The 27,823-nt window shown below is 47.5% G+C and overlaps 2 protein-coding genes across 3 annotated transcripts in view; one reads left to right on the forward strand and one right to left on the reverse strand.

Annotated features, from left to right (window-relative positions):
- SYNM (synemin) overlaps positions 1 to 16,163 on the forward strand; it is a 28,331-nt gene extending 12,168 nt beyond the window's left edge. Inside the window, exons 3-5 of one of the 2 annotated variants that reach the window (XM_047766804.1) lie at positions 6,889 to 6,959; positions 9,580 to 11,999; positions 12,921 to 16,163. In XM_047766804.1, coding sequence (XP_047622760.1) covers positions 6,889 to 6,959; positions 9,580 to 11,999; positions 12,921 to 13,259 — 2,830 coding nt within the window. In that variant the 3' untranslated portion in view covers positions 13,260 to 16,163. Of the gene's footprint in view, positions 1 to 6,888; positions 6,960 to 9,579 lie in introns of both variants that reach the window. The other variant, XM_047766802.1, reaches the window with a different exon arrangement.
- A 2,777-nt stretch (positions 16,164 to 18,940) lies between these two features.
- Positions 18,941 to 27,823, reverse strand: part of TTC23 (tetratricopeptide repeat domain 23) — a 111,273-nt gene continuing 102,390 nt past the window's right edge. The window contains 2 exon segments of the mRNA XM_047766805.1: positions 18,941 to 19,550; positions 27,186 to 27,308. Coding sequence (XP_047622761.1) covers positions 19,452 to 19,550; positions 27,186 to 27,308 — 222 coding nt within the window. The 3' untranslated portion in view covers positions 18,941 to 19,451.

The following is a 27,823-nucleotide window of genomic DNA, read 5'->3' on the forward strand; positions in this document are numbered from 1 at the left end:
CCGTTTCTTTGTACAAGTGATAAGCCTGGCATTTTTTATCAGTGATACGTGTCCTGAGGCTAAGCCATGTGATTCTTTCAGTATTTTTGTGCCACTGCCCAAATTCTGAGGCCAGGTGTGAAAATACTCTTCACCTGTGCCCATTGGATCTTTATAAACCTTGACCCACTGTCCCTGGGAAGTTGAGCTTCCTCCCGCACCCTGCCTCTCTGAGGGCGGCAGCCCCGTGGGGACCACGTTCCAGGGGCCGGGGCAGTGTGACTCCTTGCCAGCCCTGTCCAGAGGGGCTGAGGTGGCCAATGCTGCTGCTGGCTGAGATTGTGTGGACCTGCTTGGGTTGTTCCCCCAACACTACGCAGTTGCAGCCATGATCTGGCTATATACCTCCTAGGTAAGGGCAGGGCTTTGGCTCTTGAAAGCTGAAAGCACATCCCAGCTCAGTGCAGAGACCAGTGCTCAAGGGCCGTGAACACTTAGATGTTTGGCCCCTTCCAGTAGCCTTAACGGTGAAGAAGAAATGTTAGAGAAATAATAGAGTAATGATTTATAAATATAGACTTGCAGTTTATAAGTAAATATATAATTTGATAACAAATTGAAACAAAGCAAACCTCAGAGTCTAGAGGAGTTTACCAAACCTAGTTGGTCAGTTGGTGGCCAGAGAGACCCTGGTCAGCCAGGCAGGCAAGTGTGTGGATGAGCCCTTTTCTCCCACATTGCAGGTGAGGGTGGGTGGGGGCAATGAGGGGCAGTGAGGCCGGACTGGGGCCAAGGATGCTGAGAGAAGGGAATGGTGTGGGGGAAGGCGGGTTGGCACAGAACATGCACCCTCTTGTCTGCCTGTCACCCATGGAGTCATGGGAAAGCGAAGATGCTTGTCCGCTTGATGTATAATCGCGAGGTTTTTCCTGAAGTGCGGGTGTTTATTATAGGAGGAGCTGAGTGATGAGAGGGGAGAAGATACTGGTAAACAGGACAGGGCATGGTTCTCTGCCACATCTGCAGATGGGCCTCACCCAGAGAACCTGACACAGCATAGGCTCCTGGGCCCAGTCCTAGGTATTCCCATTAGATTGGCACAGGATGGGCCCAGGTGTGGTGGTGCTAAAGCTCTGAGGATGGTTGTCACATGCATCCAGGGTAAAGAAGCACTGGTCCAGGGCCTTGCTCACAGGGGCCCACAGACCCACAGTGTCGGCATCATTAGGCATCTCTAGCTGGTGGGAAATCTCAGGTTCACCCCAGATCCACTGATCAAAGTTGCCTTGTCACAAGATCCCGGGTGCTACTGTTCGCACAGCAGCATCTGGGCATCCAGAAAGCAGCCTAGAGGAGAAGATCCAGGATGGCCAGGCATAGTGGGGGGCTGGTGCTGTGGGTCCCTGATGGAGTATGCCGCGCAGGCTTTCCTGGAAGAGGCAGTGCCAAGTCTTGCAGAACAGGCAGCCAGGAAGAGACCAGGTGGGAAGGGCTTTCAGGCAGAAGGGCAGCCTGAGCGAGGACCTGAGGACTGAGCTAGTGTGGCGATGCTGGTGTGGGCAGTGGGGGAGGGGCCGGAGGTTTCTGAGTAGGACTGTGGTGGCGGGGTGAAGCTCAGCATGTGGCAGTGCAGACCACCCCACACTGCGCCCTCTCCACAAAGTTGACGCTTTTTCAAACTTGGTGGATGATCTGAAGATGATGGAAACTGTGACAGTGTTCAGAACCCACAATGTCCCGGACCCCTCCACTGCTGACAGAGGTCAGGCTCCAAAGCTACAGACTGAGAACTAGAAGAAGCACAGTTAGGAAATAAATAGTGTCCCCCCCCACCGCCCTGAAAAGAGAACAGAACTGTCCTTTGGAGTAAGCTGTTAGAAAGTCTAATGGGGGAAAAAAAAGATATTCAAAACTGAAACAAAAAATGCAAAAATACCCAACAATGTACTGAGTCCAGAAACCACAAAACTGAGGGTAAGAAAGGGCCCAGCCTGGATTTCTGATTGGGGGTGGGGGTGGGGGGGTGTCAAATGATGCAATCGCCATCAAAATTTTAAAAAAGAGGCTTTGTTTTTTTTGTGTTTTTGGGGGTGGAGCCTGTAACAGTTGTTCTAGGTTTCACCTGGAAAAATGGAAAGCAGGGCCAAGCCATTTCTCAAAAGAAAAGCAAAACACCGAAGGGGACTGTTGCCTGGCTAGAAACGAAAATAGAGAGCAAAAATTTCCTTTCTTGCCTGAGGACTTTATGGCAAAGTCCTTTTAAAAGGTAAGGTTTTGGAATCCCCCTGTGGAGCTGGGGGTTAAGTATCTGGCATTGTCACTGCAGTGGCCCAGGTCACTGCTGTGGGGTGGGTTTGATCCCTGGCTAGGGAACTTATGCATGCCCCAAGCAAGCCCTTTATAAAAAGGAAAGTTAGGTTCTTTGTATGTCTGTGCAGGGGGAGGACGTGAGCACCTCTCTGCCACACACACACTCTTTTTCCTTCTTTTTCTTCTTTTTTAAAATGGCTGCACCTGTGCCATATAGAAGTTCCCAGGCTAGAAGTCGAATTGGAGCTCCAGCGGTTGGATTGGAGCTCCAGCTACTGGTCTACACCACAGCCACAGCAACACCAGATCTGAGCCACATCTGCGACCTATACTGCACTGAGCAAGGCCAGGGATCGAACCCGCATCCTCATGCATACTAGTTGGGTTCTTAACCCACTGAGCCACAATGAGAACTCCCTATTCCTCTTTCTGATTGCAGCCGGCAGAGGCAGTGGGTTTTAACTGTTCTAACTCTTCAGTCTCCAGATTTAGACTGCTAACGAAGCAATGCTTGTAACTCCTAATGTTGGTTATTTCAGGGTTGTGCCATTATTTTTTTAGACCACCTGTACCTTTTAATGTGTCCGTTTAAAGGAAAACATTTCTTGGGAAATTCTCAAGTCTTGGAGAAATTTTTTGAAAATTGGATCCTACTTTTTTTTAATGTGTTAACAGTGAGACTTACCTAGTGAGTAGGTGAAAACTTTGTAGTTAATAAAACCCTGTATTTTTAGGATAATTGGAGTTGCTAGCCTTGCCCACATCATCATGTAAAGGAATTAACCCTTTGTTAACCATGATTTTAGGTAATTCAGAATCCCTTCCCTTCTTGAACTCCTTTGGGTAATGGAAAACCAGCTTCCTTCTGAGGTCAGTAGAAGGTGATGTAGGGGGTGGTGGTGGTGATGGTGGCTGACATTTATCAACCATATATTCTGTGACAGCCATTCTTGCAAGAACTTTCCAGTCATTTTATGAATTACCACCCCAAACCTGTGTGTGCTCCCTATTTCAGAAATGGGGAAATGGAGCCACAGAGGGTTTGAGTGGCTTGCCTAAGGTCATAGGACTGGGAAGGGGCAGGCCCCGGATTTGAATCCAGGCAACCTGATGTGGGAGGTTTCTTGGTTAGCCACTCCTTGTGCTTCCTCTCTTTGCTTCCTTAGTAATCTTTCTGTGCGTTTTTTGTTTGTTTGTTTTTAGTCTCTGGAATTGACAAATGGGCTTTCTAGCTGTGATTTCTTTCTGAGCACAGGGGAATGACCCAGAGGCGGCCTGGCACTGTTGCCTCCTTGCTTTTCAGATGCCCGTTGTTGGGTCGGACCCTTTCCAGTTTTGATGGTGATGCTGGTTCTGTGGAGGGAAATTTGCCCCTCTCTCCTCCTGTCCCCCCTCTGGTTCCCAGTCCCCAGTCTGGAGTGACAGGTGGTCCCCCACCCTCTCTGAAGCTTGGGGGCCAGGGGGGCTCCTCCCAGTCCCTCTTTCTCTCCCAACCCCTACCTGCGTTTTGCCAGGAAGCACCACATGAGCCATCCCTCCACCCTGGGCCAGGCAGGCTCCCCTACTGGTGTGGCTTCTGGAAACATCCTCCGACTCTCCCTCCCCCTGCCCCCTGTCTCTTGCCCACAGTTATGGAGGGTGTGCAGGGCAGTGGCACTGTGCCCTCGATGTAGAGTAACAGCTGATATGCCCTGAGCTTCCATTGGGATAATGCATCCTAGCCGAACCGCTGCCACTCAGCCCCGCGGGTGGTCTATTAGGGCCTGGAGCCAGGCCAGGGGCCGCATTAGAGCTCCCTTCTGGTCTTGGACACCTTAATGAGGCTGGGGACCTGATTTTCCCGCACATGTTTGCTTGTTTTCCTGCCTCTTGAGAGAGGCTGCCAACCTCTGGGGCTGTATGAAACGTTCACAAATAGCCTGTGATTCAGGCGGTTGGCATTTCTCACCAGCACCATGGCTGAGGGCAGTTTTCCTTCAACGCTCCTGAAATAACCCGAGCGCTCTCTACCCATTTCTTAAAGCTGTAGGAGTCTATTCCTTAACAACTTTCCTTTGAGGAGTTCCCACTGTGGCTCAGTGGTAACGAACTGGACTAGTACCCATGAGGATGCGGGTGTGGCCCTAAAAAGACAAAAAACAAAAACTAAAACATTCCTTTGAGAGCTTTGGAGGGAATGCACCATTTCTGGCCTCTCCCAGCAGTTTTGATTATGCCTCTAGTTTTTGTGGGGGCGCTGTGGAGGCAGGACGCTGTGTGCCATGGTGGGGGGAGGATCCCAGCTGTGCCTGGGAGCTCTGTGCTGGGTCTCCAGGTGGGGAAGGTGGATCCTGCCTGCCTCTCGGGCCAGCCATCTGGAGGGGAGGCACCGGTGGACCTGAGCTCTTTCCTAGTGGGAGCTTCGGCTCTTCCCTATAGGGGCGTTTGATGGAAATCACCAAGAGATGTTGGATCTGCTTTCGTTAATATGGTCTGGGCGATCTCTCTACAGGAGTTTTTCTAAAACATGTGTGAAATGGCACCATTTCAGGCACTGAAGGGTGGCCCAGGTGGCTTGCAGGAGAGGGCCGAGTGCCCCGGCCACTGGAGAGCACGTGACTTTGGCCATCACTCTCCCACACATCTGCTCACTTGTGGGGCCTGGGCACCCATTGTTGGCCCTGCCTGTGGTTGCCAGGAGGACTTGGTGAGGTGACAGGTGGGAGGCTTATAGCCTGCTTGGTGCTCAATCTTAGCTAGGGTTGGTGAAGGCCTTGGGCGCAGGAGCATTTGTGCTGTGTCACCAGCCACATAAGCCCCTTGGGGACTGGTGCCCCCTCCTAGGAACCATTGCACCTCACGTAGGGTCCTGAACTCAGTAAAAAAAAGTTTGGTGATGGTTTGGGTTTTCTCTGAAAGAGGAACAAAACCATTCCTCCACGGGGAGAGGGAAGATACTTTTCCCCCAAAGGGATCTTCATTATCCTGCCCCAACCTGCCACCTGTCATCAAGTCTCTGCTGACCTGGATGCCCATGAGCACCTTCTGCTCTGACTTGGGCAGCTAGTGTGAGGAGCCCTGTGATACCCAAGGCTTCCTTCCCAGCAGGTGGAGGGAAGATATCAAATTGGACTTGGCCTTCCCAGCAGCCCACCCCTGTGGCCCCTGAGCTGTAGGAGGCCATCGTCCTGCTGCTGTAATCCTAAGAGTCTGACTTTTACCGGGAGCCTGTTTCCTCCTATTATATACAGAACTCAAAGTTTTCTCGGTGATAGAGGCTATTTGTGTTCTTGGAACGTAACACACTTGGTCATGAGGGTGTGGGATTAACAGGCTGGTGTCCTGTTTCCTGGCTTCTACCCTGTGTGGAAGGGCCAGGGCTCTGGGCGCCACCCCTCGGTGTCCTGTGCCCACACGTGTGCCCGTCACTCGCCACTTGCAGGTGAACCCCCTGCGCACCCCTGGAATCCTCTCGCCCTTGGCTGTGCCCTTTGCCTCAGGAGGGGCCTCTCTGCTCTCTTCCACCTGCCCACGGGGCTCTGGCTTTTGTGGGAGTCACTGCGTTTGGATCCGTGGAGCTAGAACTTGGCGCCAGGCTGCCTGATCCATGAGGCCCTGTTGGCTCTGGCATCCCCTCCTCTGTTTTCCTGCCCGGCTGGTCATGTCAGCATTTCCGGGTGGGCTCTGCTTCTGGTTGCCCTTTGCCATATACAGTGTATTTCTTGGCACTGAAGTTAGTGACTTCACACGTTACTCTAGCAACCAAACAACTGTTGTACCTGCACTAGCCCAAGTCCTGAGGATCTCCGAGTGACGGATGTCCCCGCGCTGACATGCCACGGCTGTTGGGCCTGACGTTGTCTGCTCTCTCCTCAGGGGTCTGAGTCATAGGTATGAATAACAACCTAATGAAGAATCTACAACTTTACACGTTTGGAGCTAGACATGAAGGAACCACCTAGTCGAGTGCATTTTGCCATTTTATTAGAGGAGATAATAGATGCCTCCTGGAATGAGGCCCCTGGGGGTCGTGGTGGTGGAGGGGGTAGTCTGCAGCTTTTCCTTCTCCTACCTGCCTGCCTCCTATCTCTCCTTTTTTGCATCTCTAAGATGTCCTCGTGGAAGCCAGTTTGAAAACCACAGATGCGGCCTGGCTGCCTTATTTTCAAACAAACATCAGTCCTTGCCCTGCCCCTAGTCACCTCCTGATCTGTGACTCTAGAGAGACCCCAGTGGGGGTGGCAGTAGTTGTTCTGAGGCCCCCTAGCCCAGGGTGACCTGCCAGGCATGGGCTCCTCCCTCCTTCCTCGGAAAGCCAGACCCCCAAACTCCCTTCCTGGGCCCACATCCCTCTCTCTTCCTCCTCCTTGCTGTGGGTATGGAAGGGCTTTCTGGAAAGCCAGCTGTCCAGTCCTGAAGCCCTAGCCCCCTCATCTGGTTCATTCAGCTGATAGACGTGTTCTCCAGCAGGTCTTCGGGGGGTGGGCTTGCATCCCTGCGGTGCATCACCTGCAGACATGTGACACCGTGACAGTGTGGTCAGTGACCAGACATGACAGCTCACAGAGGTACTTCTTGTTTTTTCTTTCCTAATGAGCTTTTTAAAAATTATCTTTACAGAGCCTTACTGGAAGGAGAAAGTAATCCGGAGATACTGATCTTGACTGAGCGCATTGAAAATGTGCCACAAGGTAAATATCAGGAAAGCTTATCATTTAACATTAACATGCTGTCCATGGATTAAGAGTAAAGCCTCCTTGGAGTTCCCATCGTGGCTCAGTGGAAATGAATCCAACTAGTATCCACGAGGATGTGGGTTCTATCCCTGGCCTCGCTCAGTGGATTAAGGACCCAATGTTGTTGTGATCTGTGGTGTAGGTCACAGACATGGCTTGGATCCCGTCCATAGCTCTGATTTGACCCCAAGCCTGGGAACTTCCATATGCCGAAGGTGCAGGCTTAAAAAGCAAAAAAAAAAAAAAGTAAAGCTTCCTTTAAATGGAAGAGTTGGGACTAGACATGAATTTTCAGATCATTGTTGTTCGTCCCCCTCTTAAGTACCAAATAGATTTTACTTAATGGGCCACAGTTTAAATAATAATGTAAATTAGATTGTGTGGGAGAGGGCTGGATGAACTCGGTGTTTTCGGGGTGCTTCCTCCCCAGCGTGGTGAGAGGGGAGAAGGGCTGATGGAGAGCTAGGAAGTGTGAAAGGTGAGAAGGTGGACATGGATTTGTTCATCACACCCTTTGGAGGGAATACCCTTTATAAACCAAAGACTTACAGCTTAACACAAGCTTAGGGAGGCATTATTTTGTACAGGAGTCAGTCAACACTTGGGAACTCCTGACCTCACCGAGGGCAGAGGTGGGAAGGATTATACCGATTCCCCCATCCCAGGTGGGCGTGGGCAGCTCAGGGTAATGTGAGCAGTATTGTCCCCACTACCCTGAGGTCGGCCTCTGTCTAGGCCAAAAGCTGCAGCACAAAGATAATACTTCCTGTATCTGCAGAACTGACATTAGAGAGTCAGTGCTCAATAGAAAGACTCAGAGAACCTGTAGGATAACTTTAAAAAAACCTCTTCACATCCCTGTAGAACCTTAAAGAGTTTTCTGGCAGAGTATGTAGAGTATGTTCTCTATACACCTTACTTGTGGTTTTGGGCTCCATGAATGTTGCCATATTCAAAATCATGGTGTCCTAGCAACACCAGTGTGTATTGGTTACCACTGTCAGTATGTTTGATTATAACAGCCAATCTGGATTGGTGGTAGGTTATTTAAAAAATAACACTTTCCAACTTTATTTTTCAAAAAACAACATCCCTATCAGGCACTTCAGGTATCTGACCAGTCATCTGGGTTCACAGATGACTGTGAAGGGATTTGGGCTTAGACAGTGTCCAGCAAGTTTGTGTTTGAATTTGAGAGTAAGATTGGTTGGCTGCCTTGGGGGAGACCCAGGGGGTGAAGAAGGCTCTGCCCAGCTCAGCAGATGGGTGTGGGTGGGCCCGGGGTGCTTCTGGCCACATTCCTACCACCAGCTGCCACTCCTAAGAGCAGGTATTTGGGGGCGGGGGGTTTAACACCCCCAAGGGTAGCATTCGCTATAAGCAAAGCAGAGCAAAGCAGGAAGCCTTGAGGACATGGATCACCTTCCAGCCCCAGGACCATGACAGACAGGTCATAGTGTTGGTGACTAGAGCACCTCCTGCTTTGGCACCTTTTCAAATGAGAAGTTTGTTTTTAAAAACAGTACAAAAGGGAGTTCCCATCATGGCTCAGCAGGAATGAACCTGACTAGTATCCACGAGGATGTGGGTTCAATCCCTGGGCCTTGCTCAGTGGATTAAGGATCCAGTGTTGCTGTGAGCTGTGGTGCAGGTCACAGACACGGCTCAGATCCCGCATTGCTGTGGCTGTGGTGAAGATTGGCAGCTACAGCTCTGATTCGACCCCTAGCTTGGGAACTTCCACATGCTGTGGGTACGGCCCTAAAAAGATCGGGCAAAAAAATATATATAAAAATAGAAGAAATCAGGAAGTTTACAAGTTATATTCTTCAATACTTGCTGGCCCAACATGGAAATCAATAAAAACTAAGAACACATTAAAGGGTTGGAGGAGCAATGCCATTTAATTATGTACTTTTTAGTAATTATGTACTTTGTAGTGATTATGAAGCTCTTTTCCGTTGAAATAAGTAAAATAAAGTTACCTCAACAAAGGGGAAACGAATGATTCCAAATTATCATAATATTATGGAATTTCTGCCACACAAACCTAGCACCCCTAACCTCCCTGGCATGGGCACCATGCTTTATAATCACACGTGTAATATATTTAAGGTGGATGAATTAAGATAAGTACTGGAGAAAAGTGTTGTGTAGAAGCATATGTAGTGCTATATTCTGTGGTCATAGGATTCTTTTTTTGTCTTTTTAGGGCCAAACCCATGGCATACAGAGGTTCACAGGCTAGGGGTTAAATCGGAGCTGTAGCTGCTGGCCTATACCACAGCCCACAGCAATGCTGGATCCCTAACCCACTGAGTGAGGCCAGGGACACTAGTCCTCATGGATACTAGTCGGGTTCATTAACCACTGAGCCACAATGGAAACTCCTGTCATATGATTCTTGAAACTACTGGAAAATAATTATTTTGGGGTTGAAAATATCTCATTTATAATGACCTTTCTGTGGTAAGAGCATATATTTACTATGGGGTGGGGTCTGATCTGGGATGATGCTTTTAAGATGAGGAAAGGTAAAGATGACTCATTTTAATGCACTGTTCAATTCCTACAGAATTCAGAAACAAGTCCTATCAGTATACCACCTCAGTATTACAGAGAGAAAACGAAAGAAATCTGTTCCCAAGGCAGAAGGCACCTGCTACAAGCTTCAATCCCAGCTTGGCGCCTCGTTTTCAGCCAGCCATTGGAAGCACTTCCAGAAGGGGTGTCCTGGGCTCTGGATATGCTCCCTTTACCACTACCAGGTGGGAGAACTACGAGAAAACTGCCAGCAGTCAAACCAACTTCAGAACTGTCTCTCCAACCCTTGGTCTCTTAAGAAATACTGAAGCTCAAGTGAAAACATTCCCTGAGAGACCGAGAACTGGAGGTACAAAGGACGCTCCTGTTAATTTAGCCAAAGAGTCCACTGCTACTCAGGAGTCTTACCGAGAACGCCGGGACAATGTGGTGGCAGAGCCTTCCAAAAGTACTTGGTCAAATGAGAGGACCGTCCTTTGGGGAAAGAAAACAGAAGCTAAAGCCACGAGGGAACAAGAGAGAAACAGACCAGGAACTATCCAAACAAAACGAGAAGAGAAAATGTTTGATTCTAAAGAGAAGGCTTCAGAGGAGAGAAACTTAAGGTGGGAAGAACTGACCAAGTTAGATAAAGAGGCAAGGAAGAGAGAAAGCGAGCAAATGAGGGAAAAGGCAAGAGAGAAGGAGTCACTGAAGGAGAAAAGTGTGAGAGAAAGAGAGATACCGATCAGTCTAGAAGTATCAAAGGACAGCACACCAGAAGTGGCCCCACAAGGGCTTCACACACCCCTGAAGAAGGATGCTGGTGATGGGACAGATAGAGGGGTAGAAACGAGAGAAGTAAAGTTCAGGCTGGAGACCAGTGACACCGCAGGCTCTCTGAAAGCTGATTCCACAACTGAAACCATAGCTGAGAACATTGTTTCTAGCATCCTGAAGCAGTTCACCCACTCTTCCGAGATGGAAGCATCTGCTGACACGTTTCCAGACACAAAAGTCACTTACGTGAACAGGAAAGAGCTTCCTGGTGACAGGAAAACAAAGACTGAGATAGTCGTGGAATCGAAACTGACTGAAGAGATTGATGTTTCAGATGAAACTGGCCTGGACTACCTTTTAAGCAAGGATGCTAAGGAGGTGGAGCTGAAAGGAAAATCAGCAGAACGGATGATAGGAGATATAATCAATCTTGGTCTGAAAGGGAGGGAGGGGAGGGCAAAGGTTGTCAATGTGGAGATCATAGAAGAGCCTGTGAGCTATGTCAGTGGTGAGAAGGCGGAGGAGTTTTCGACCCCATTCCAAGTGGAGGAAGTTGATGACGTGTCTCTGGGCTCTAAGGGGCTTGTTGAGGAGGAGGAAGTTTGTAGAGAAACAGATGTCACCTTCTCAGGGGCTCAAGGGAAAAAGACCAGGCAGGCCCAAGAGAACATGACTCATGTTGAAGAAGTGATGGAGGCAGGTGACTCAGAAGGTGAGCAGAGTTATTTTGTGTCGACCCCAGACCCAGATGAATACCCCGGGGGGCAGGACAGAGAGGAAGGCTCCGTGTATGGGCAGATCCACATTGAAGAGGAATCCACCATCCGGTACTCCTGGCAAGATGAAATTGTGCCGGGGTCCGGGAGAAGAGTGAAGAGGGATGATGCATTGGGAGAGAAGGTTGTGAAGCCACTGGATGTTCCAGAAGGGTCTCTGGAGGGGGACACAGGTTCTAGTCACTGGAAAGAACAAGCTCGCAGTGGCGAGTTTCATGCTGAACCCATAGTCATTGAAAAGGAAATCAAAATACCGCATGAATTCCACACATCCATCAAAAAGGGCTTCAAGGAGCCCAGACACCAGCTGGTGGAGGTCATCGAGCAGCTGGAGGAAAGCCTTCCAGAGCGCATGAAGGAAGAGCTGTCCGCTTTCACCAGTGAGGGCCAGGGCGGGCCGGGGGGCATTTCAGTTGACGTAAAGAAGATCCAGCCCCCGGGTGGCGGGTCCGTGACTTTGGTGGCAGAAGTCAACCTCTCGCAGACTGTGGATGCTGATCAGTTAGACTTGGAGGAGCTCAGCAAGGATGAAGCGGGAGAGATAGAGAAGGCCGTGGAGTCAGTGGTACGAGACAGCTTGGCCAGGCAGCACAGCCCCGGCCCTGGGAGCCCAGACTGGGAGGCAGGAGCGGAGACCCGGGGCACTGGCCTCGGCTTCAAGCGCTGGGCCACCCAGGAGCTGTACCGCCCCTCTGGTGAGGATGCCGAGACAGGCCTCAGCTCTCCCGGCTCAGAGTCCATCACTTCCCAGGGCCCAGTGTCGGCCACGGTGGAAGTCACCAGTCCCAGGGGCTTTGCCCAGTCCCACGTGGTGGAGGACGTCAGTCAGTCTGTGAGGCACATTAAAATAGCGCCCCCTGGAGTTTGGAGGACTGAGCACGTCTCATCCGAAGGACCCTCTTCACAGGTGGTGGAGGTAAGTGGGGAAGGCCACCTGAGTTGGGCAGCGAGCTCGGCGGGAGCCAGCTGGTCTGCCAGGCACTTTACGCTGGGTCCCGATCAAAGTCAAGTGTCCAAAGAAGTCGTCTTCCAAGGGCCTGACCCTGCCAGTCCCGAGGCAGGAGGCGCAGAAGAGCCTGGCCCCATAGGGCTTGCCACAGATACTGACGAATCCCGGAGGCACAGCTCCTCTGCCTCCCAACAGTTTCGTGCTAAGAGGGAAATTATCTTTCAAGCCCCCATTTCTGGGGCAGGGAATGTTGGTGATGATTTTCAAACTGAGGAGTCAGTGGGTACCCAGACTTCTGTAAAGCACCTTCAGTTAGGCCCTAGAGAGCAGTTTAGGGAGCAAATCCAGCTCACAGCCCCTCTGTCAGACAAAATGGAGTTAGGTGTCAGAGAAGCTTCTGTGGACACTGAAGCATGGTCAGGAAGTGGCCTATCCATCAGGCACATCAAAACCGGACCTCAGAGGGATCAAACCACCGACCAGCTAGTTCCCCCACCCTGGGAATACAGCAACTCAGAAAGCAGTGCCCACGGAGAGGGCTCAGCTGATGTGACCCAGGCCACTCGTAGTTACACTGTGGGTAGGAAACTCTTGATTACTGAAAAGAGCACCCTCCAAAGGGCTGTTTCTGAACCTCCCCAGGAGGCTAGTGTGGGAGGCACAGCAGGGGCAGAAGTGACTTCAGGCCTGAGCAGATCCTTTAGGCATATTCAGCTAGGTCCTGCAGAAACCCAAACCTCCGAACACATTGTCTTCCACGGACCCATTTCCAAAACATTGGCATTGGCTGATCCGGTGGACTCCCCTGAGCTAGGTGAGGTAGCAGACAGCAGCAGAACACTAAGGCACGTGGCACTGGGGCCCAAAGAAACTTCGTTTACCTTTCAGATGGACGTGAGTAACGTAGAGGCGACCCCCCGCTGGACCCAAGAGGCCACAGTCCTCTTCCCTGCAGGGATGGAAGCAGAAGCTCATGGTGTGTCTGACCGTGGTGCTTGGAGAGATGCTGGCAGTGGGAATGACCTGGCTGCCAGCGTGAGCTTTCAAGGCTCTGCTGGGGACAGACACCAGGCCCCCGGGGAAAAGGGCAAGGAGCAAGCTGAGTTTGATAAGCCGGTGCAGCTACAGAGGATGGTAGACCAGAGGTCGGTGATTTCCGATGAAAAGAAGGTTGCTCTCCTCTATCTAGACAATCAGGAGGAGGAGAATGAGGGACACTGGTTTTGATAAATATTTTGTTTTAAATGCCATCTCTTTGGTGAAGTACCAACACGCAAAGGCCTTTACTTACTTTAAGGGAGGGAGATGTACTCCTTCTTAAAACCTCCCTTCTTTTTCACTTTCTTCAAAGAGTCCTCTAGACAATGTCAGCTTACTTCATAATCAGTAAAAATTTCAGACTAATTCACGCCTTAAAAGGCACTGGAATTTACTGAGTTGGGACTTTGACAAATATTTTTTATCTTTTCAGTCTTAAAAGTTCCTTTTTCTGGAGTTTTCTTTCCACTTCTAGGGATGATTTCCACCATTTTTGTACCTGGTCACAGAAATGCCTTGCATCTGTTTGAAACTATAATTAACTAGGTAAGATTCCTAAGTGGTGACAGGATTAAAGTAATATATTTAAGAATAAATTTAATTTGCATGTGCTAATAAGATATAGTAAACTAACATGTTAAGGGAAAAATGAATATTTGTTTTTCCTCTTTCCAAAGTCTTTTCCAAAAGAAATTGTAGGAAATAAGATTTTTAAAAAATCTTGGGAGTTCCCATTGTGGTTCAGTGGGTTATGAACCTGACTAGTATCCATGAGGATGAGGGTTTGATCCCTGGCCTCACTCAGAGGGTTAAGGATCCAGCAATGCTGTGAGCTGTGGTGTAGGTTGCAAACGTGGCTTGGATCCTGTGTTGCTGTGGTTGTGGCGTCGGCCGGAGGCTGCAGCTCCAATTCAACCCCTTGCCTGGGAACTCCCATATGCCACAGGTGTGGCCCTAAAAAGCAAAAAAACAAAACAAAAACAAAAACAAATCTAAGTGATTTCATCTTGGGGAAAAGTTATTTGTCATAGAATTAAATTCATCTTAAGACTTTAGTGAATTGCTTTCTATGTGCAGAACTTAGAAAATACTAAAAAAATATATAGTATTTTATGGAGAAGACAACTTCAGCCTACTACAGTATTTCAGGTCAGCACACTTGCTATGTTTGCACAGGTTCCTGGAACCCTGCCCTAAGTCTGTGGGGGGTGGGAGGATGTTCACTGGGAATGGCTCATAGTACCAGTTTTTTTGCAGTACTAGGTCACTAAGCACACAAGTCTAAGTACTCTTTTTTGTTATAATGGAAGTTCAGGAGTAGCCAGCTCCTACCTAGACTTGAGCTTTTCTGTGCATTAGCAGTTAGCATCTAAACCCTTAATTTTACTGATGGGAAGCAGACCCTGAGGACGATGAAAAAGATCATTGATGTTCACACTACCCGGGATTTGCAGGATGGTCACCCACAGTAAAAGTTGGAAGCCCAGGTAGGCTTGAGCCTCCCAAAGAAGCACTTTCCAGCCCAGTGATGATGGGGTGGAGACCCTTCTGAGCTCAACAAGTTAGAGATGAAAAATGGCAACCAGCCTCACAGAGGTTTGTGTACTTCCAATAGAAATCATGATCATTGGTGTGTTTTGTCCAGGGAAACAAAGAATATAGTAAATAGAGTAAGATGTTTTGGGGAGGGAACTGGGTGCCTCTCCTGCCACCTAGGCCTGAAGCACCAGGAGGGGCCCCAGAGGAAGACAGAGCCCCCACTCCCCTGGGCAACAAAGTGTGGACCTGCAGCTCTACACCACTGAGTTTAAGATACTAGAATGGATGTGTTCCATTGCTTTGTTTTATTTCACACAAGGGTATTGTTTTTAAAGCATTCATCTTTAAAGGTATAGCATCACGTAAAAAATAGTATCTCTAACAACACAGGAGTATTTTAACCCAAACTAGTTTCTTCCACATAATGCTGTCTAAGCTGCCTTTAACACAGTAGCATAGAACTAACTGCCTGGAGTGCACTGAGGAACAAGGACCTGAGGTACTGTCATCCTCAGGTAGGTTACGATGATGGGAGGGGGTGCTGTTATGGAATTTGAGGGTCTCTTCTCTGGGTTTCACACTGATGGCCCTCGGACCTATCTCCTCAGCTCCCAGGAATGGCTGCAGCAGGTAGCTTAGGGGGAGTGCCTTTTCCTAATCGCTAAGCGGAGGCTAAATGAAGCACAGCTTTCAGGATGATCTATTTTTAAAATACCCTGAAGCAGACTATAGAAAGAAAGTTGATTTGAATTGCAAACATAAACCTTTGTTATCTGCCAAATGAATTAGTGATTGTCTAATGATTGTCACAAACTGGTATGGAGGTGATAGCCTTGCCAACAAGGACTTCTCATTTCTAACATAGCTGATTTTATGTTAGATGTACTTGGTAATGGTGTTTGTATAAGTGATTTATTGGTGAGAACTTGGTCCAGGTGACAGCCTACTGTTTTGAAGACAAGACAGATGGATAATGGGGGGAGTCTATTATGTGTGTCTAAGTGGCCTTAGTTTAATGTCACTCTCCTAGCTTGTGACCTTGGAAATGATTGCTAATGTGAGTAAGTTGTTGAGACCATGACCCACCTCCAGTGAAAAAAAAATCTTAGATCTTAATTTTTATCTCCATGTCGAATGCATATCTTCAAGATGTAGCCTGCCAGGAGTGTTTACCAACTTGGAGTCATGAGCTGTCATTGGTTACTAAGTCTCTGGAATACCCAGGAGCAAGGCATGCCCTTGACACTGTGATAGGTCACCCCACAGCATCATGTCCTTTAAAACCAGTTACTCTGGAGACAGGAGTAGTCAACTATGTGGTGGGACAGAGTGAGGATACAACCAGTCTTTTCACATTTATTGTTGTGTAGACAAAACAGTATTAATGGAATGTTTTTCACCTTCACACTGGTTGTTTTGATGTTGTTTGCTTAAAATGTATATTTAGAATGGAATCATCTAAAAAAGCTGATCTTGCTAATAACCTCCTGTTCCCTGCAAAGGGAAATGTCATAAGAATGTGTAAAAATAAAAATCTATGGGAAAAAAAGCTCATATTGTTCCTAAAGAGAATGAATGTTTTTCACTGGGTGTTTTTTGTGGTGTTTATTTAAATTCTAATGAAAGCATTTATGTGTTTATGTGCATGTTTTTTTTATGATGGCACAGAATCACTGGGGAGAATGTACCTTTAAAGTTTCAGTTCTTTGATTCCTCACCTGAATCAGAACTCAATATCCTTAGCACAGAACTAGAAAGCATGGCAGACAGAGCATAAACCAACTGGCTTGTATTCAAATACAGACTGGACAGTTTGTGGTAAGAATGTCATCATGGGAGTTCCCGGCTTGGCTCAGTGGTTAACGAATCTGACTAGGAACCATGAGGTTGCAGGTTCAATCCCTGGCCTTGCTCAGTGGGTTAAGGATCCAGCGTTGCTGTGAGCTGTGGTGTGGGTCGCAAATGCAGCTTGGATTCCGCGTTGCTGTGGCTCCGGCATAGGCCAGCGGCTCTGGCTCCGATTCGACCCCTAGCCTGGCAATCTCCATGTGCCGCAAGTGCGGCCCTAGAAAAGACAGAAAAAGACAAAATAATGTCATCATGATAGTCCAGAAGGTTAGTGACAAGAGGGTGACCAGTCATCCCGTTTGGCCTTGAATGGAGGGGTCTCCTGGAACAGGGGACTTTTACTGCTAAAATGAGAACAATCCTGAGCACACCAAGATGGTTCATTACTAACCTCAAGTGCAAAGTGGAATGGTTAATCGTGGCCGTTATCTAGGAGCTAAAAACCGCACTAGTTTGAGAGCAAGGAGTAGATACCCTTACCTGTTTGTAGCTGTTTACAAACAAACAAAAAACCTCAAAACAAAAAACACACATGAATAGCTACAGTTTTCCATTCTTTCTGAAGTTAACACATTTGATAAATGGGAGACATTTGGTGAAACATTTCTAAATCCCTTCTTTTCCAGGGTGGGGGTTAAATTTTTTTTTAAAAGTGTTTTAGTTTCTATGATTCCAAGATATTATCCTAAAGAAACAGAGGAAGAAGTAATGTCAGAACTCACATTTTGTTTCTTTTCCAAAGCCCAGCATAGATCCCTAGTCTGCTGGGGCTGCTATGACAGAACACCACAGACTAGGTGCACATTAAACAATGCACATTTATTTCTCACAGCTCTAGAGGCTGGAAATCCAAGAGCAAGGTGCTGGTGGCTTCTGTTCCTGGTTGGGGCTCTCTGCCTGGTAAAGAACATTTTTCTTGTCTCTTCTTATAAGGGCACCAGTCCTACTCGTGGGGTTTCACCTTCATGTACTAATTATCTCCCAGAGGCCCAACCTTAAATACCTTCATATTGGGGCTTGGAGCCTCAGCATAGGAATTTTTGAGGTGCACAAACAAACTGCAATGCGGTGTATACTTAAAGTGCCTGTTCCATCATCCACATCAAAACCCAGGTCTTCAACTAGAGAGGACACTTGGCAAGTGACCACATCTCACACCTTCTTTGAATGTTGCCTTCATCCCACAGGGCTGTCTGGGATGGAAGGGCATGAGCATGGGTGGCCTGTGTCGTCAGCTGTCATACTATCAAGGAAGACAAGAGACCCAGCCTCTCTCCACCCTGTCATGAAACTTTTTGGTTTATTTCCCCCATCAATTCTCAGGGTGGGGCCCAGCACAAATAGATCCACAGCGGTTTCGGATTTCCCACTAGGTATTGGAGTGAGATGGCTGGTCTTGCATCCTGCTGCAGTCTTTGCACCAGCCTGCAGCTCTGCTGGGCCACAGTCCAGGGGTTAAGGTGGGGAGAAGGAACAGCACTGCCCACACCCCACTCCCACCATCTATGTGCTCCATTCAGCTCGTTCCAGCACTGGGTCTCATCATTGACAGCATGGAGGAAGGTGCCCCAAACGTGCCACTCTATCTCTGTTCTAGAATGACAGTTTCTCCTCCTGCGCCCTCCAAGAGACTGAGGACCACTGTGGAATAGGATCACTCATCCCACCCCATCATCCCTCCCCGCTACATGCTGAACTAGAACCCAGTCGGGAGAGTAGGGGCCAAGGGCTGTGCCAACTCAGAAAAAGCACTTGGGAGGGGCAGCCACATGTCTCCTGCTCAGAGTGGAGGCCACGGGAGACAGCAGCAGGGAGTCAGCATCCTGCCCCAAGGCCCCTCCATGCCTGCCTCACTCTTGCTCATCTCCCTTCACTCCCTCACACCTGCCTCCCCTGACCTCTAGGCAAAATCAGGGCTGTTTATCACCTGCCCCATTGTACCAGGCACTTTCCCTCATTGTCATCAACCAACTCCACTGTTACCTGTTTAATGACTAGCTAGAGACCATGATGGATGGCAGGCTCTGAGAGGATGGGGCAGTGTGCTTTGTGTACTGTGGTGTCCTCTGTTCTTAGTGCATGCCTAGTACATCCTGGGCTCTTAGCAGAGTTCAGTGAGTGAGCAAGTACACGAGTGAGGGGAAGCGTTCTCAGTGCCCCTCTCCAGGCTCCAAGGAAATCTGAGGCGGCTTCATTTTTTAAAAACACACGATTGGGAGTTCCCGTTGTGGCGCAGTGGTTAACGAATCCGACTAGGAACCATGAGGTTGCGGGTTCGATCCCTGCCCTTACTTAGTGGGTTAACGATCCGGCGTTGCCGTGAGCTGTGGTGTAGGTTGCAGATGCGGCTCGGATCCTGCGTTGTTGTGGCTCTGGTGTAGGCCGGTGGCTACAGCTCCGATTCGCCCCCTAGCCTGGGAACCTCCATATGCCGCGGGAGCGGCCCAAGAAATAGCAAAAAAGACAAAAAAAAAACCCCAAAAAACACGATTGGCCCCAGCCCTTCCACATTTCCATTTATTAGCATTTTATTCTCAATCCCCATTATCTTCCTATGAGAGAGGGCTTTTCCCAGAATCTTACTGTTCCAAATCTGACTCCAGACCTGCACAAGGGCCTATGCAGTACATATATCATCAGATGTTGAGTCTATTTTTCTGCACAGGAAGTTTTGAACTTTTGAAGGGAAGCCTTTCATCCACAGTGGTGCTGACGGGTAAACATTTTAGTTGGCAAGAAAAACCACTAAGGTGGTAAAAAGAGAAAAGCTTTATAGAAGCACCAGATCACTGGGAAGAACTCCACTGTCAAAATCTGGCCTGTGGGAGATGTATGACATCGCTGTTGCATTTGGAGCGGTCAGCCCTGAGATTCTGAACAGTGACTGCTGAATTCCATCTAATAGTTGGAGAGGGGTTGACACCATGCCCTAAGCATCCAAAGCCCTAAGCATGACCAAAGCTTTCTGAGGGTGGGGTGGCCCAAGCCTGCGCCTCAGGCCTGGCTGTCCCCAGCACCGTGCTGCAGCTCGCCCTTGCGGAAGGCTGGTCTGTGCTTAGGAGGCTGCCTTGGCTTTCCAGCCACCTCGGGGCCCTGCAAAGAAGCAAAGGGTACGGTGAGCGTGGTGCCCCTGAGACCCCATCCAGTTCTCTACCCAGCCTCCAGCTACTCTGGAGGGGATGACACAAGTCAACCCTCTGCCCAATAAAGGGTGATAAAGGGGTGAGGCCTGGGCCTGGGGTCGGCTCTGGATAGTGCCCCATGCTGGCCGAGTCCTGCCGACAGTGCTTCCCTGAGCTTGGACTGGCCCAGGGGGCTGCACAGCAGAGTGGCGGCCTCTGATCAAGGGCTGGGAGAGCTGGAGGCGGAGCCCTCAAGATGAAGTCAGGGGCGCTCTTTAGATGAACTGCAGGTGGCTGGTTTGCAGCAAGGCAAGTCCTAGCGTGTGTTCCTGACATTATTCAAGAGTTAGTTTCTTCCTAATATCTCGCAGGACAGTATTTTATAACTGGGGTTTCAAAGGAACTAGTCTTGCACAAATTATGAATTACAGAAAGTCAGTTAAACTTTCCACAGAAAGTTCCACAGAACCTTATGGAACTAGCTTCCTCTGAGATTTGGATGATGAAGGAACTAGTGTGAGAGGAGGCTGACTCACTTGGACAGCATGTTCAGGGTCTGATGGGTGGCTGGAGTCCTCTTGTCCTGGTGGCCAGGAGAAGAGGGTCTGGTTCTGAAGACACGGCAGAGCACCAGTAGTAATAACGTTATAGAAATGTCACTGAGAGCATCTGCAGGGAAATCAAGCCTCCCACGAATGAAAGAATACTTCATTCATAGACCCGTGCTAGGATGGGATTCGTACCTCTTTGGGGTTTCTCATAGGGACAGCCTGACCTTCAATTTGGATGTACATTCATTCTAAAGACTATATTCTGATTGGCCAACTGTTTTTAGGTCTTTGGAAAGTTAAAATACAGGCAGCCAAAATGCTTTGTCTTCATGAGCTGTGGAAAACATCAAAACTATCTGAATGTTTGGTTCAGTCTGAAGAATTAAGAATGTGGTTCTGGAATCTGAGAATGCACAGTTTTAGCACTATTTGATAGAACTCTGGGACTACCTGTATGCACTATGTTTAAAAGTTGTATTTCTAGAAAATAAAGGCAAGAACATCACTATTGACCAGAGGATGGGTCTCTAGTTTCTATTTTTAACTGACCCTTGTACAGCCCAGAAAATGGTATTGCCTTTTTTGAAAACAAATGCTTTATCTTACATGAATTTTCTATAATCATTACAACACAGCAACTTCTTAGGAGTTGATTTACTTAGGAGTTAAATATTCAGCTATATGTTTTCCAGGACTAGCTTTGGCTTGACTTCTCCCTCCTGCTTATTGTCCTTCCATTTGATCAACTGTACTGGGTCAGGGACAGAGATGAGAATTGTGCCTACAATGGTCAAAATAATTTTGAATAAGAATGAGATGGAGGAACTTGCTTTAAAGAAAGTCAAGAAAGTCAAGACCTTTTTTTTTTAAACTGGAATAATTAAGACAGCGTGGTTTTCATCCAGAGATATATGAAAACACCAATGCAACATTGCAGTGCGTCCAATACTTGACCAATGACAGAAGTGGCTGAAGGGTCCATGAGGAAGAGCTGAACTAGCCAGTAAATGGCACTGGGACCACTGGTTTTCTAAGTGGAAGGAAATGGATCCCTATCCCATACCAACCACAAAAATTAATCCCAGCCAGACTGGAATTAAATGTGAAGTGAAAACTTGGAACTTAGAGATGAATGTACTCAAGGATATCTTTATGATCTTTAGTAAGGAAGTATTTCTTAGACAAGATCTAGAAAAAGCAAAAGACTGATGAAACTTAACTATATGCAGAACACCTCCACAGCCAAATTCACCTTAAGCAAATACAGACAAACCAGACTGAGGGTGAGTATTTGCACCAAACTAAGAAAGGACTAGCATCCAGAATAGATAAAGAACTCTTATAAGGTAATGAGAGAAATAATTTACCGAGAGATATAATCAAAAGATATAAACATTATTTTAAAAAGTTGAAAACAGAATGGCTAATAAGCACGCCTAAGCTCACTAGTAACCGGAAATGCAACTGAAACTTCCATGAGATTGCCCCTTCTCCTATCAAATTGCAAAAATTATAGTCTGATAATGATAACAAGCTGTCAAGACGTGAAGCAAAAATTACTCTTATATATTAATAGTTGGTGTAAAAATTGGTACAATCATTTTGTAGAACAATTTGGTAATATTTAGTGCTGGATAAGTCAATGGCGGTATATGTGTATTGTATATGTAGGATATCATACAAACTTTTGATGTATTTGTCCACATAGATGAATCTCATGATTATAGAAGAAAAAGCAAACTGCAGATGAACGCCTATGTGTGTGCACATATTTGTATGTAAAACAAAACCATAGTAAAGTAATAGAGATGAAAATGATATGTAATTCAGGATAGTAGTTATCTGGCAATGGGGTTTGGAGGGGCACAGAGGGTAGCGCAGCTGCATAGGTCGTGTTTTATTATACTGAATGGTAGGCTCAGAGGTGTTTGGTATATTCATACTTTTCTTCATGTCTGAAATATTTCATAATATATTTTTAAAAGATTGAATTTGTTTTTCCACATGGTAACAGCTTGAGTCAAAAAAGTGTGGGGGGACTTCATTCTAAAGACTGTATTCATTCTGATGGGCCAAGTGTTTTTAGGTCTTCGGGAAAATTAAAATGCAGACAGCCAAAATGCTTTGTCTTCTGAGCCATGGAAAACATCAAAACCATCTGAACGTTTGGTTCAGTCTGAGGAATGGAGAATGTGGTTGTCCTTTGGAGGAAAGAAATATTAGATAAAAATATGGCAATTTTTAAAAAAATAATAGAAAATATTCACTATTCTTCAATTATATAACACCAAGAAGTAGTAAATATTTTCCTGTTATTCTATTTAGTGTATAATCCAAATTCTGTGAAGGCAAGGATCTTAGCCCTTCCGCCCAACAAGCCTAGAGTTGCTGAATATGTGCTGTGGCCCTGGCCGGGCTGAGACAAGGTAGTGCTCGTTCCCTGGGTTTGGGCTGGCACTACTTTAACCCACAGAGCGATTGTTGTGACCTTGTAAATTTAGGAACCTTGAAAAAGTTCTGGGTTGCTTTGAGGGAAAGAAGATGGGGACAGACACCAATCACACTTGATGTAACTCTTACAGCCTGGGTACCTGCCACAGAGGTCCCGGCAGAGGACGGCTGAGACAGGACATGGAGCAGGAAGCAAGACCTCAGGCCTGCAAGTCAGGGAGAGGCTCTCTCCAAGGCCGGCAGTTACTGCCACGACAGACTGCATTTTCTCCTGCATGGCCAGGAACACCTTCACTCAGTGTAAAAGATCAGGTCTAATTTTAACCCCACCCAAACCACCCCATTTACATATTTATGAGTGTCTCCCCTGCAGCTCATTTGGAGCATTGCTGATGTTGACCGGCATTGGTGTTAATTCACGAAGGCATTTGAATTTCACTGACATTATGATTAGTATCTGAGACAGCCTGAAGTTTCAGTTTACTCTGCCTGAAGAGATGGCCTCCAAAATCTAAAACTCAGGAGGAGTTTCCATCCTACTCCTTTGGTTATTGAAGTTTCTTCCCTACCCCCCACCCCGGACCCCTCATTCCTCATTCTCTAGGGAAGGAGATCCTGTTAGCTGAATATTCATGGATTCCAGGGTAGAAGGGCATGGCAATTGACAGTACTTACACAGATTCTTTCTCATTGGTTCTGCTAGCCACCTCCATCCCAGACCTTGTGGGTCAATCATTTTCACTGGGGCCGTTATGTTAGTAGAGAGTGGAGTTAGGAGAGAGTAAAGCGACCCTTTTCAGCAATCAACTCCAGAGAGAGGTGAACCCCCATCTCTATTCTACCCTCTGGACCCCAGTAGACATTCTTTTCTTCTGGTGTTTTTTTTTTTGTTTGTTTTTGTTGCTTTTTAGGGCCGCACCCACAGCATATATAAGTTCCCAGGCTAGGGGTCGAATTGGAGCTGCAGCTGCCGGCCTACACCACTGCAACACTGGATCCTTAACCCACTGAGAAAGTCAAGGGATCAAACTCACGTCCTCATGTGTACTAGTTGGGTTCGTTACCACTGAGTCACAACAGGAACTCCTTTTTTTGTTCTTAACGGCCACACCTGTGGCATATAGAAGTTCCTGGGCCAGGAATTGAATCCGCGTCACAGCGGCAACACCAGATCCTTTAACCCACTGCACCAGGCAGGGGATCGAACCTCTGCAAGTGACCTGAGCTGCTGCAGTTGGATTCTTAACCCACTGTGCCAAGTGGAAACTCCTAGTAGTTTTTCATTTTGTTTTGTTTTTTAAGGCTGCTTAAGCTCACTAAGGAGGTTTGCCCAAAATTCTAGCTGAAGTGAGAAGAGATGTAAAGGGGTGTCAATCAGGAGAAGGAACAGATCCTCAGACGCTCTCAGATCCCTTTGATGATGACAGGGCCAGGAGAGGCCATTCCAAGCACCCAGACAGGAAAAGATGTTCATCCAGTACCTGAAATGGTCTTTAAGAGCTACGTTTTTTTGTTTTTTGTTTTTTTTTTTAAACAGTGAAATGACCCATTACTGATTTTCACTAGGAAATGTTTTACATAGCTGTATATTTATCTAAGAAATATAAATTGAATTTTTCAATGTTCTGTGGCTCTGCTAAATTTGCTTAAGCATTTTTGTGTGAAATAGGTATTTCGACTCTTTTGTTAAAAACTTAGGCATTGACAGAGACAATGTCAATAAATGTTAATTGAAACTACTGGGAGCCAGGCATTGTAAACATCTCTCTGAACTAAGTAAAGAACTCCCCACACCCTGACAGCAGAACATTCTCCAGCATAAATAAAGGTGTTCTGTGCTCTCCAGTTCTTCCAAGAGGGCCAATGCATTCTGGTCTGAAACCAGCCTCCAAAGAGCGTTTCTCATTTTTCTTTAAAATGGACAAAAAACTGACATTTCGACTATCCAGATGAATTTTAGGAAGCCATTATTACATCACGTGTGTTCTCTTTGATTTTATCTGTAGGGATTGGAAGAAGTCACTAGGGTTTTTAATCCTTCCTTAAACACCAAATAAGGAGGTTTCCTCCCATTCCAGGAAGACAAAAGGGAATGTGAGCTTTTACACCAGCCTGCAAGCTGTCCCCAAAGAGGCTGCGTTTGTCTTGCTCAGCTTCACATCCCAGGACATGACACATTAAGAGATGCAATATTTGCTAGGTGAATGAGTGATGAAATAAGTGAAGCAGAAGGTGAATTGAGGAATTTTTACATAGGGCCTTGAGACATGGTTGGACCACAGGGCTCCAGTGCCACGTCTGTTACGAAGACCTCTGGTAAGGAAGGAAGCTCCACTGTGGGTGCAGTGTTCCACACCTCCACCATCACCATCCGGGAAGTTCAATAAGAGCAAGTCCACAAGGTGCTGCTTTCTCTTAGGAGCCATTCGCAAAGCCAGGGTGCAAAGACACAATCTTAAGCATTTGATGAGAACCTTAACGATTATATTTGATACAACTTTGAGTTTTGAAAGTTGGGTTTTTAAGGTGCCCAAGAGCCAAGGAATCTGGGATAGGAGGCACCAGCTTGCTGTCCTCACTATGGCCTCCCTCGTTGCCCCAGAGCTCCCACTCTTCCCTGTGTGGACAGATGGGTGGCCCAGTCGCAGCTCCGGCTTGGAGGTTATTAGCTGACTCAGTCTACCCTGGCTTTAGAAAACCACCACAGTTAAACACCTAAACTCACAAGGAAGCCTATTTTCTGATTTGGGGGGAGTCTGAAAATCTGCACTTGGGCCATTTTATTTTCATGGCTGCACCTCTGCAGAAGTGGGTTGGGGTGCCGGGGCCCTCCTTTTCTCCCTCAACTGCCAGCCTTAAGTCCCGAAACCACATCACCATTTCTATTGGAAAACTTCAGATGATAAAAGTGCTGCTGGACACGTCCCATTTATTAACAGGCAGTGCAGCCAGGGCTGCAACAAAAGAACCATTTCAAGTGCAAGGCTATGTGATTCAATAATGGGAAATAGAGAAAGACCTACTTTGTCGTGCCTGGGAAGGGTTCCTGTCAAGCCTGTCATGCTAGTATGTGTCTAGCATGTTTTTACATAAAATGAAAAACAAAGCCAGAGAAAGGTAAAAATTTTTAAACGACTCTAATGCTCAGAATTCAAAATCACTACTGTTCTTTACACATATTATCTGATGCTAGAGTATGTCCTTGCAGGAGAAATTACCCAGGAACTCGTGAATTGTGCTCCTATTTTCCTGTCAATACTCAAGGGTAGTATTAAGAAGAAAAGAAGACATCAGAAACCAAAACACAATGGAAGTATGAAATGTCTTTTTCTCTTTTCTTTTTATGGCCATACCCACGGCATATGGAAATTTCCAGGCCAGGGACTGAATCCAAGCTGCAGCGATGACAGGAGCCACTGTAGTTGTTTGTTTGTTTTGTCTTTTTGCCATTTCTTGGGCCAATCCCGTGGCATATGGAGATTCCCAGGTCAAATTGGAGCTGTAGCCGCTGGCCTACGCCAGAGCCACAGCAACGCAGGATCCGAGCCGCGTCTGCAACCTACACCACAGCTCACGGCAATGCTGGATCCTTAACCCACTGAGCAAAGCCAGGGATCGAACCCACAACCTCATGATTCCTAGTCGGATTCGTTAACCACTGAGCCACAACGGGAACTCCCGTAGTTGGATTCTTAACCCACTGCGCCAAGGTGGGAACTCCTGAAATGTCTTAAATGTTTAGAAAAACACAAATATGCTTTTCATTTACTAGTCTTTACAAGGTAAGCAGAAGTTGATTACTTGCAGGAACTGAAAGGACTAACCAAGACACAATTCATAGGACAGGATTTTCCTAGAGAAAAACAGGTGTCTGGGGCTTGGTTTTCCTGAGCCCCTCAAAAGCCAACCTTGTCTCTGGATCTATGTCCTCCGCTGCAGCCACACATCTGTGCAGAATTTTGCTGAGCACCTGCCTTATATCAACCCTGCATCGCCTTAGTGATGGACTAGAGGGTGGGGCTTCTGATGTACGTGGGGGGGGGCAGGCATTTACAACTACGTGCACAAACAGGACATAAGCAGTGGAAGAGAAAAAAGGACGTGGGCTGTGGAAAAATAAAGTGGGTGTTGGTGGTGGTTGAGGCTACTGGGATCAGTGAAGGCCTTTCTGAGGGACATTTGAGTTGAAACCTGAGGGGTCAGCCACATGAAGGGCACCAGGTTGGGGGTGGGGGTGAAGGGATGTTCCAGGCAGGAGAAGCGGTAAGAGTTTAAGGGAGTATACCCTGCTTCTCTCTCTGTGTGTGTCTCTCACTCACACACGACACTACCCACCTGCAGCTCTGAGGATTGCTCTGAGACCTGAGGATTGCTACACAGGTGGGTAGGAAGCCTCCCATGAGAGAAGCATAGATGGGGTGGGACCAGGGGCCCTAGGACAAGAGAAACGGGAGAGGAGGAGGCAAGGGAGGGAGGCCCAGGCCCTGCCCCACACACTGCTGCTCGAGCAGCCTGTCTGAAAAGCTGTCCCTGAGTATCCATGAATGATGAGTGCCAGTCTTGGAGGTGTGGATGTCAGGCTTGCTGTCTCCCTCACTCCTCACCTCTGAGTTGCCAGGTGCTGTGGGTTCTATATCCTTATCGACATCCCTCGTCTCCCCCATGATTTTGCTCCATCCCCTGGCCACTGTCTTGGAGCAAGCTATCATCATCTTTCTCCAGGACAACTGCAACACAAATATTTAGAAAACAAATGCATCAGCAGGGCTTGCTCTTGAGAGGACCCATGCTGTGTCCCCACATATAAATTAAGGCTTTGTGTTCAAAGTGGACAGCCGGCTATGGCTGTTTGTATAAAAGCTGGACTTGCCTCCTTCTGAGCCAGATAGAACAGAAATCTAGACACTCTTAAAACTAATCTTTTTGAGCTGCTTTTTTTTTTGGCCTGTTTCCCTCCTGATGTAGAGCTTGGCCATCCCGCCCAGTCCTTCTGCAGGAGCACCAGCCATTCCTGGCATCGTTCTTTCCACTTGTTTAAGGTCCCACTGAATTTATGTGGTAGGAGATTGTGCCTCTCTCTATGTCCCTGGCCATCCACTCATAAACTCATGGTTCTTCTGCATCCAGTGAGGTTTTGACAAATCACCAGATAGTCTCAGGCCAGGATGGTCTGTCCAGACCCACAGTTCTACACCCTCCAGACCTCAACGCCAAGTTAGGAACTCTTGAGGCATTGTGCACT

Source organism: Phacochoerus africanus, chromosome 2 (assembly GCF_016906955.1).
Source record: "Phacochoerus africanus isolate WHEZ1 chromosome 2, ROS_Pafr_v1, whole genome shotgun sequence".
Taxonomy (NCBI): Eukaryota; Metazoa; Chordata; class Mammalia; order Artiodactyla; family Suidae; genus Phacochoerus; species Phacochoerus africanus.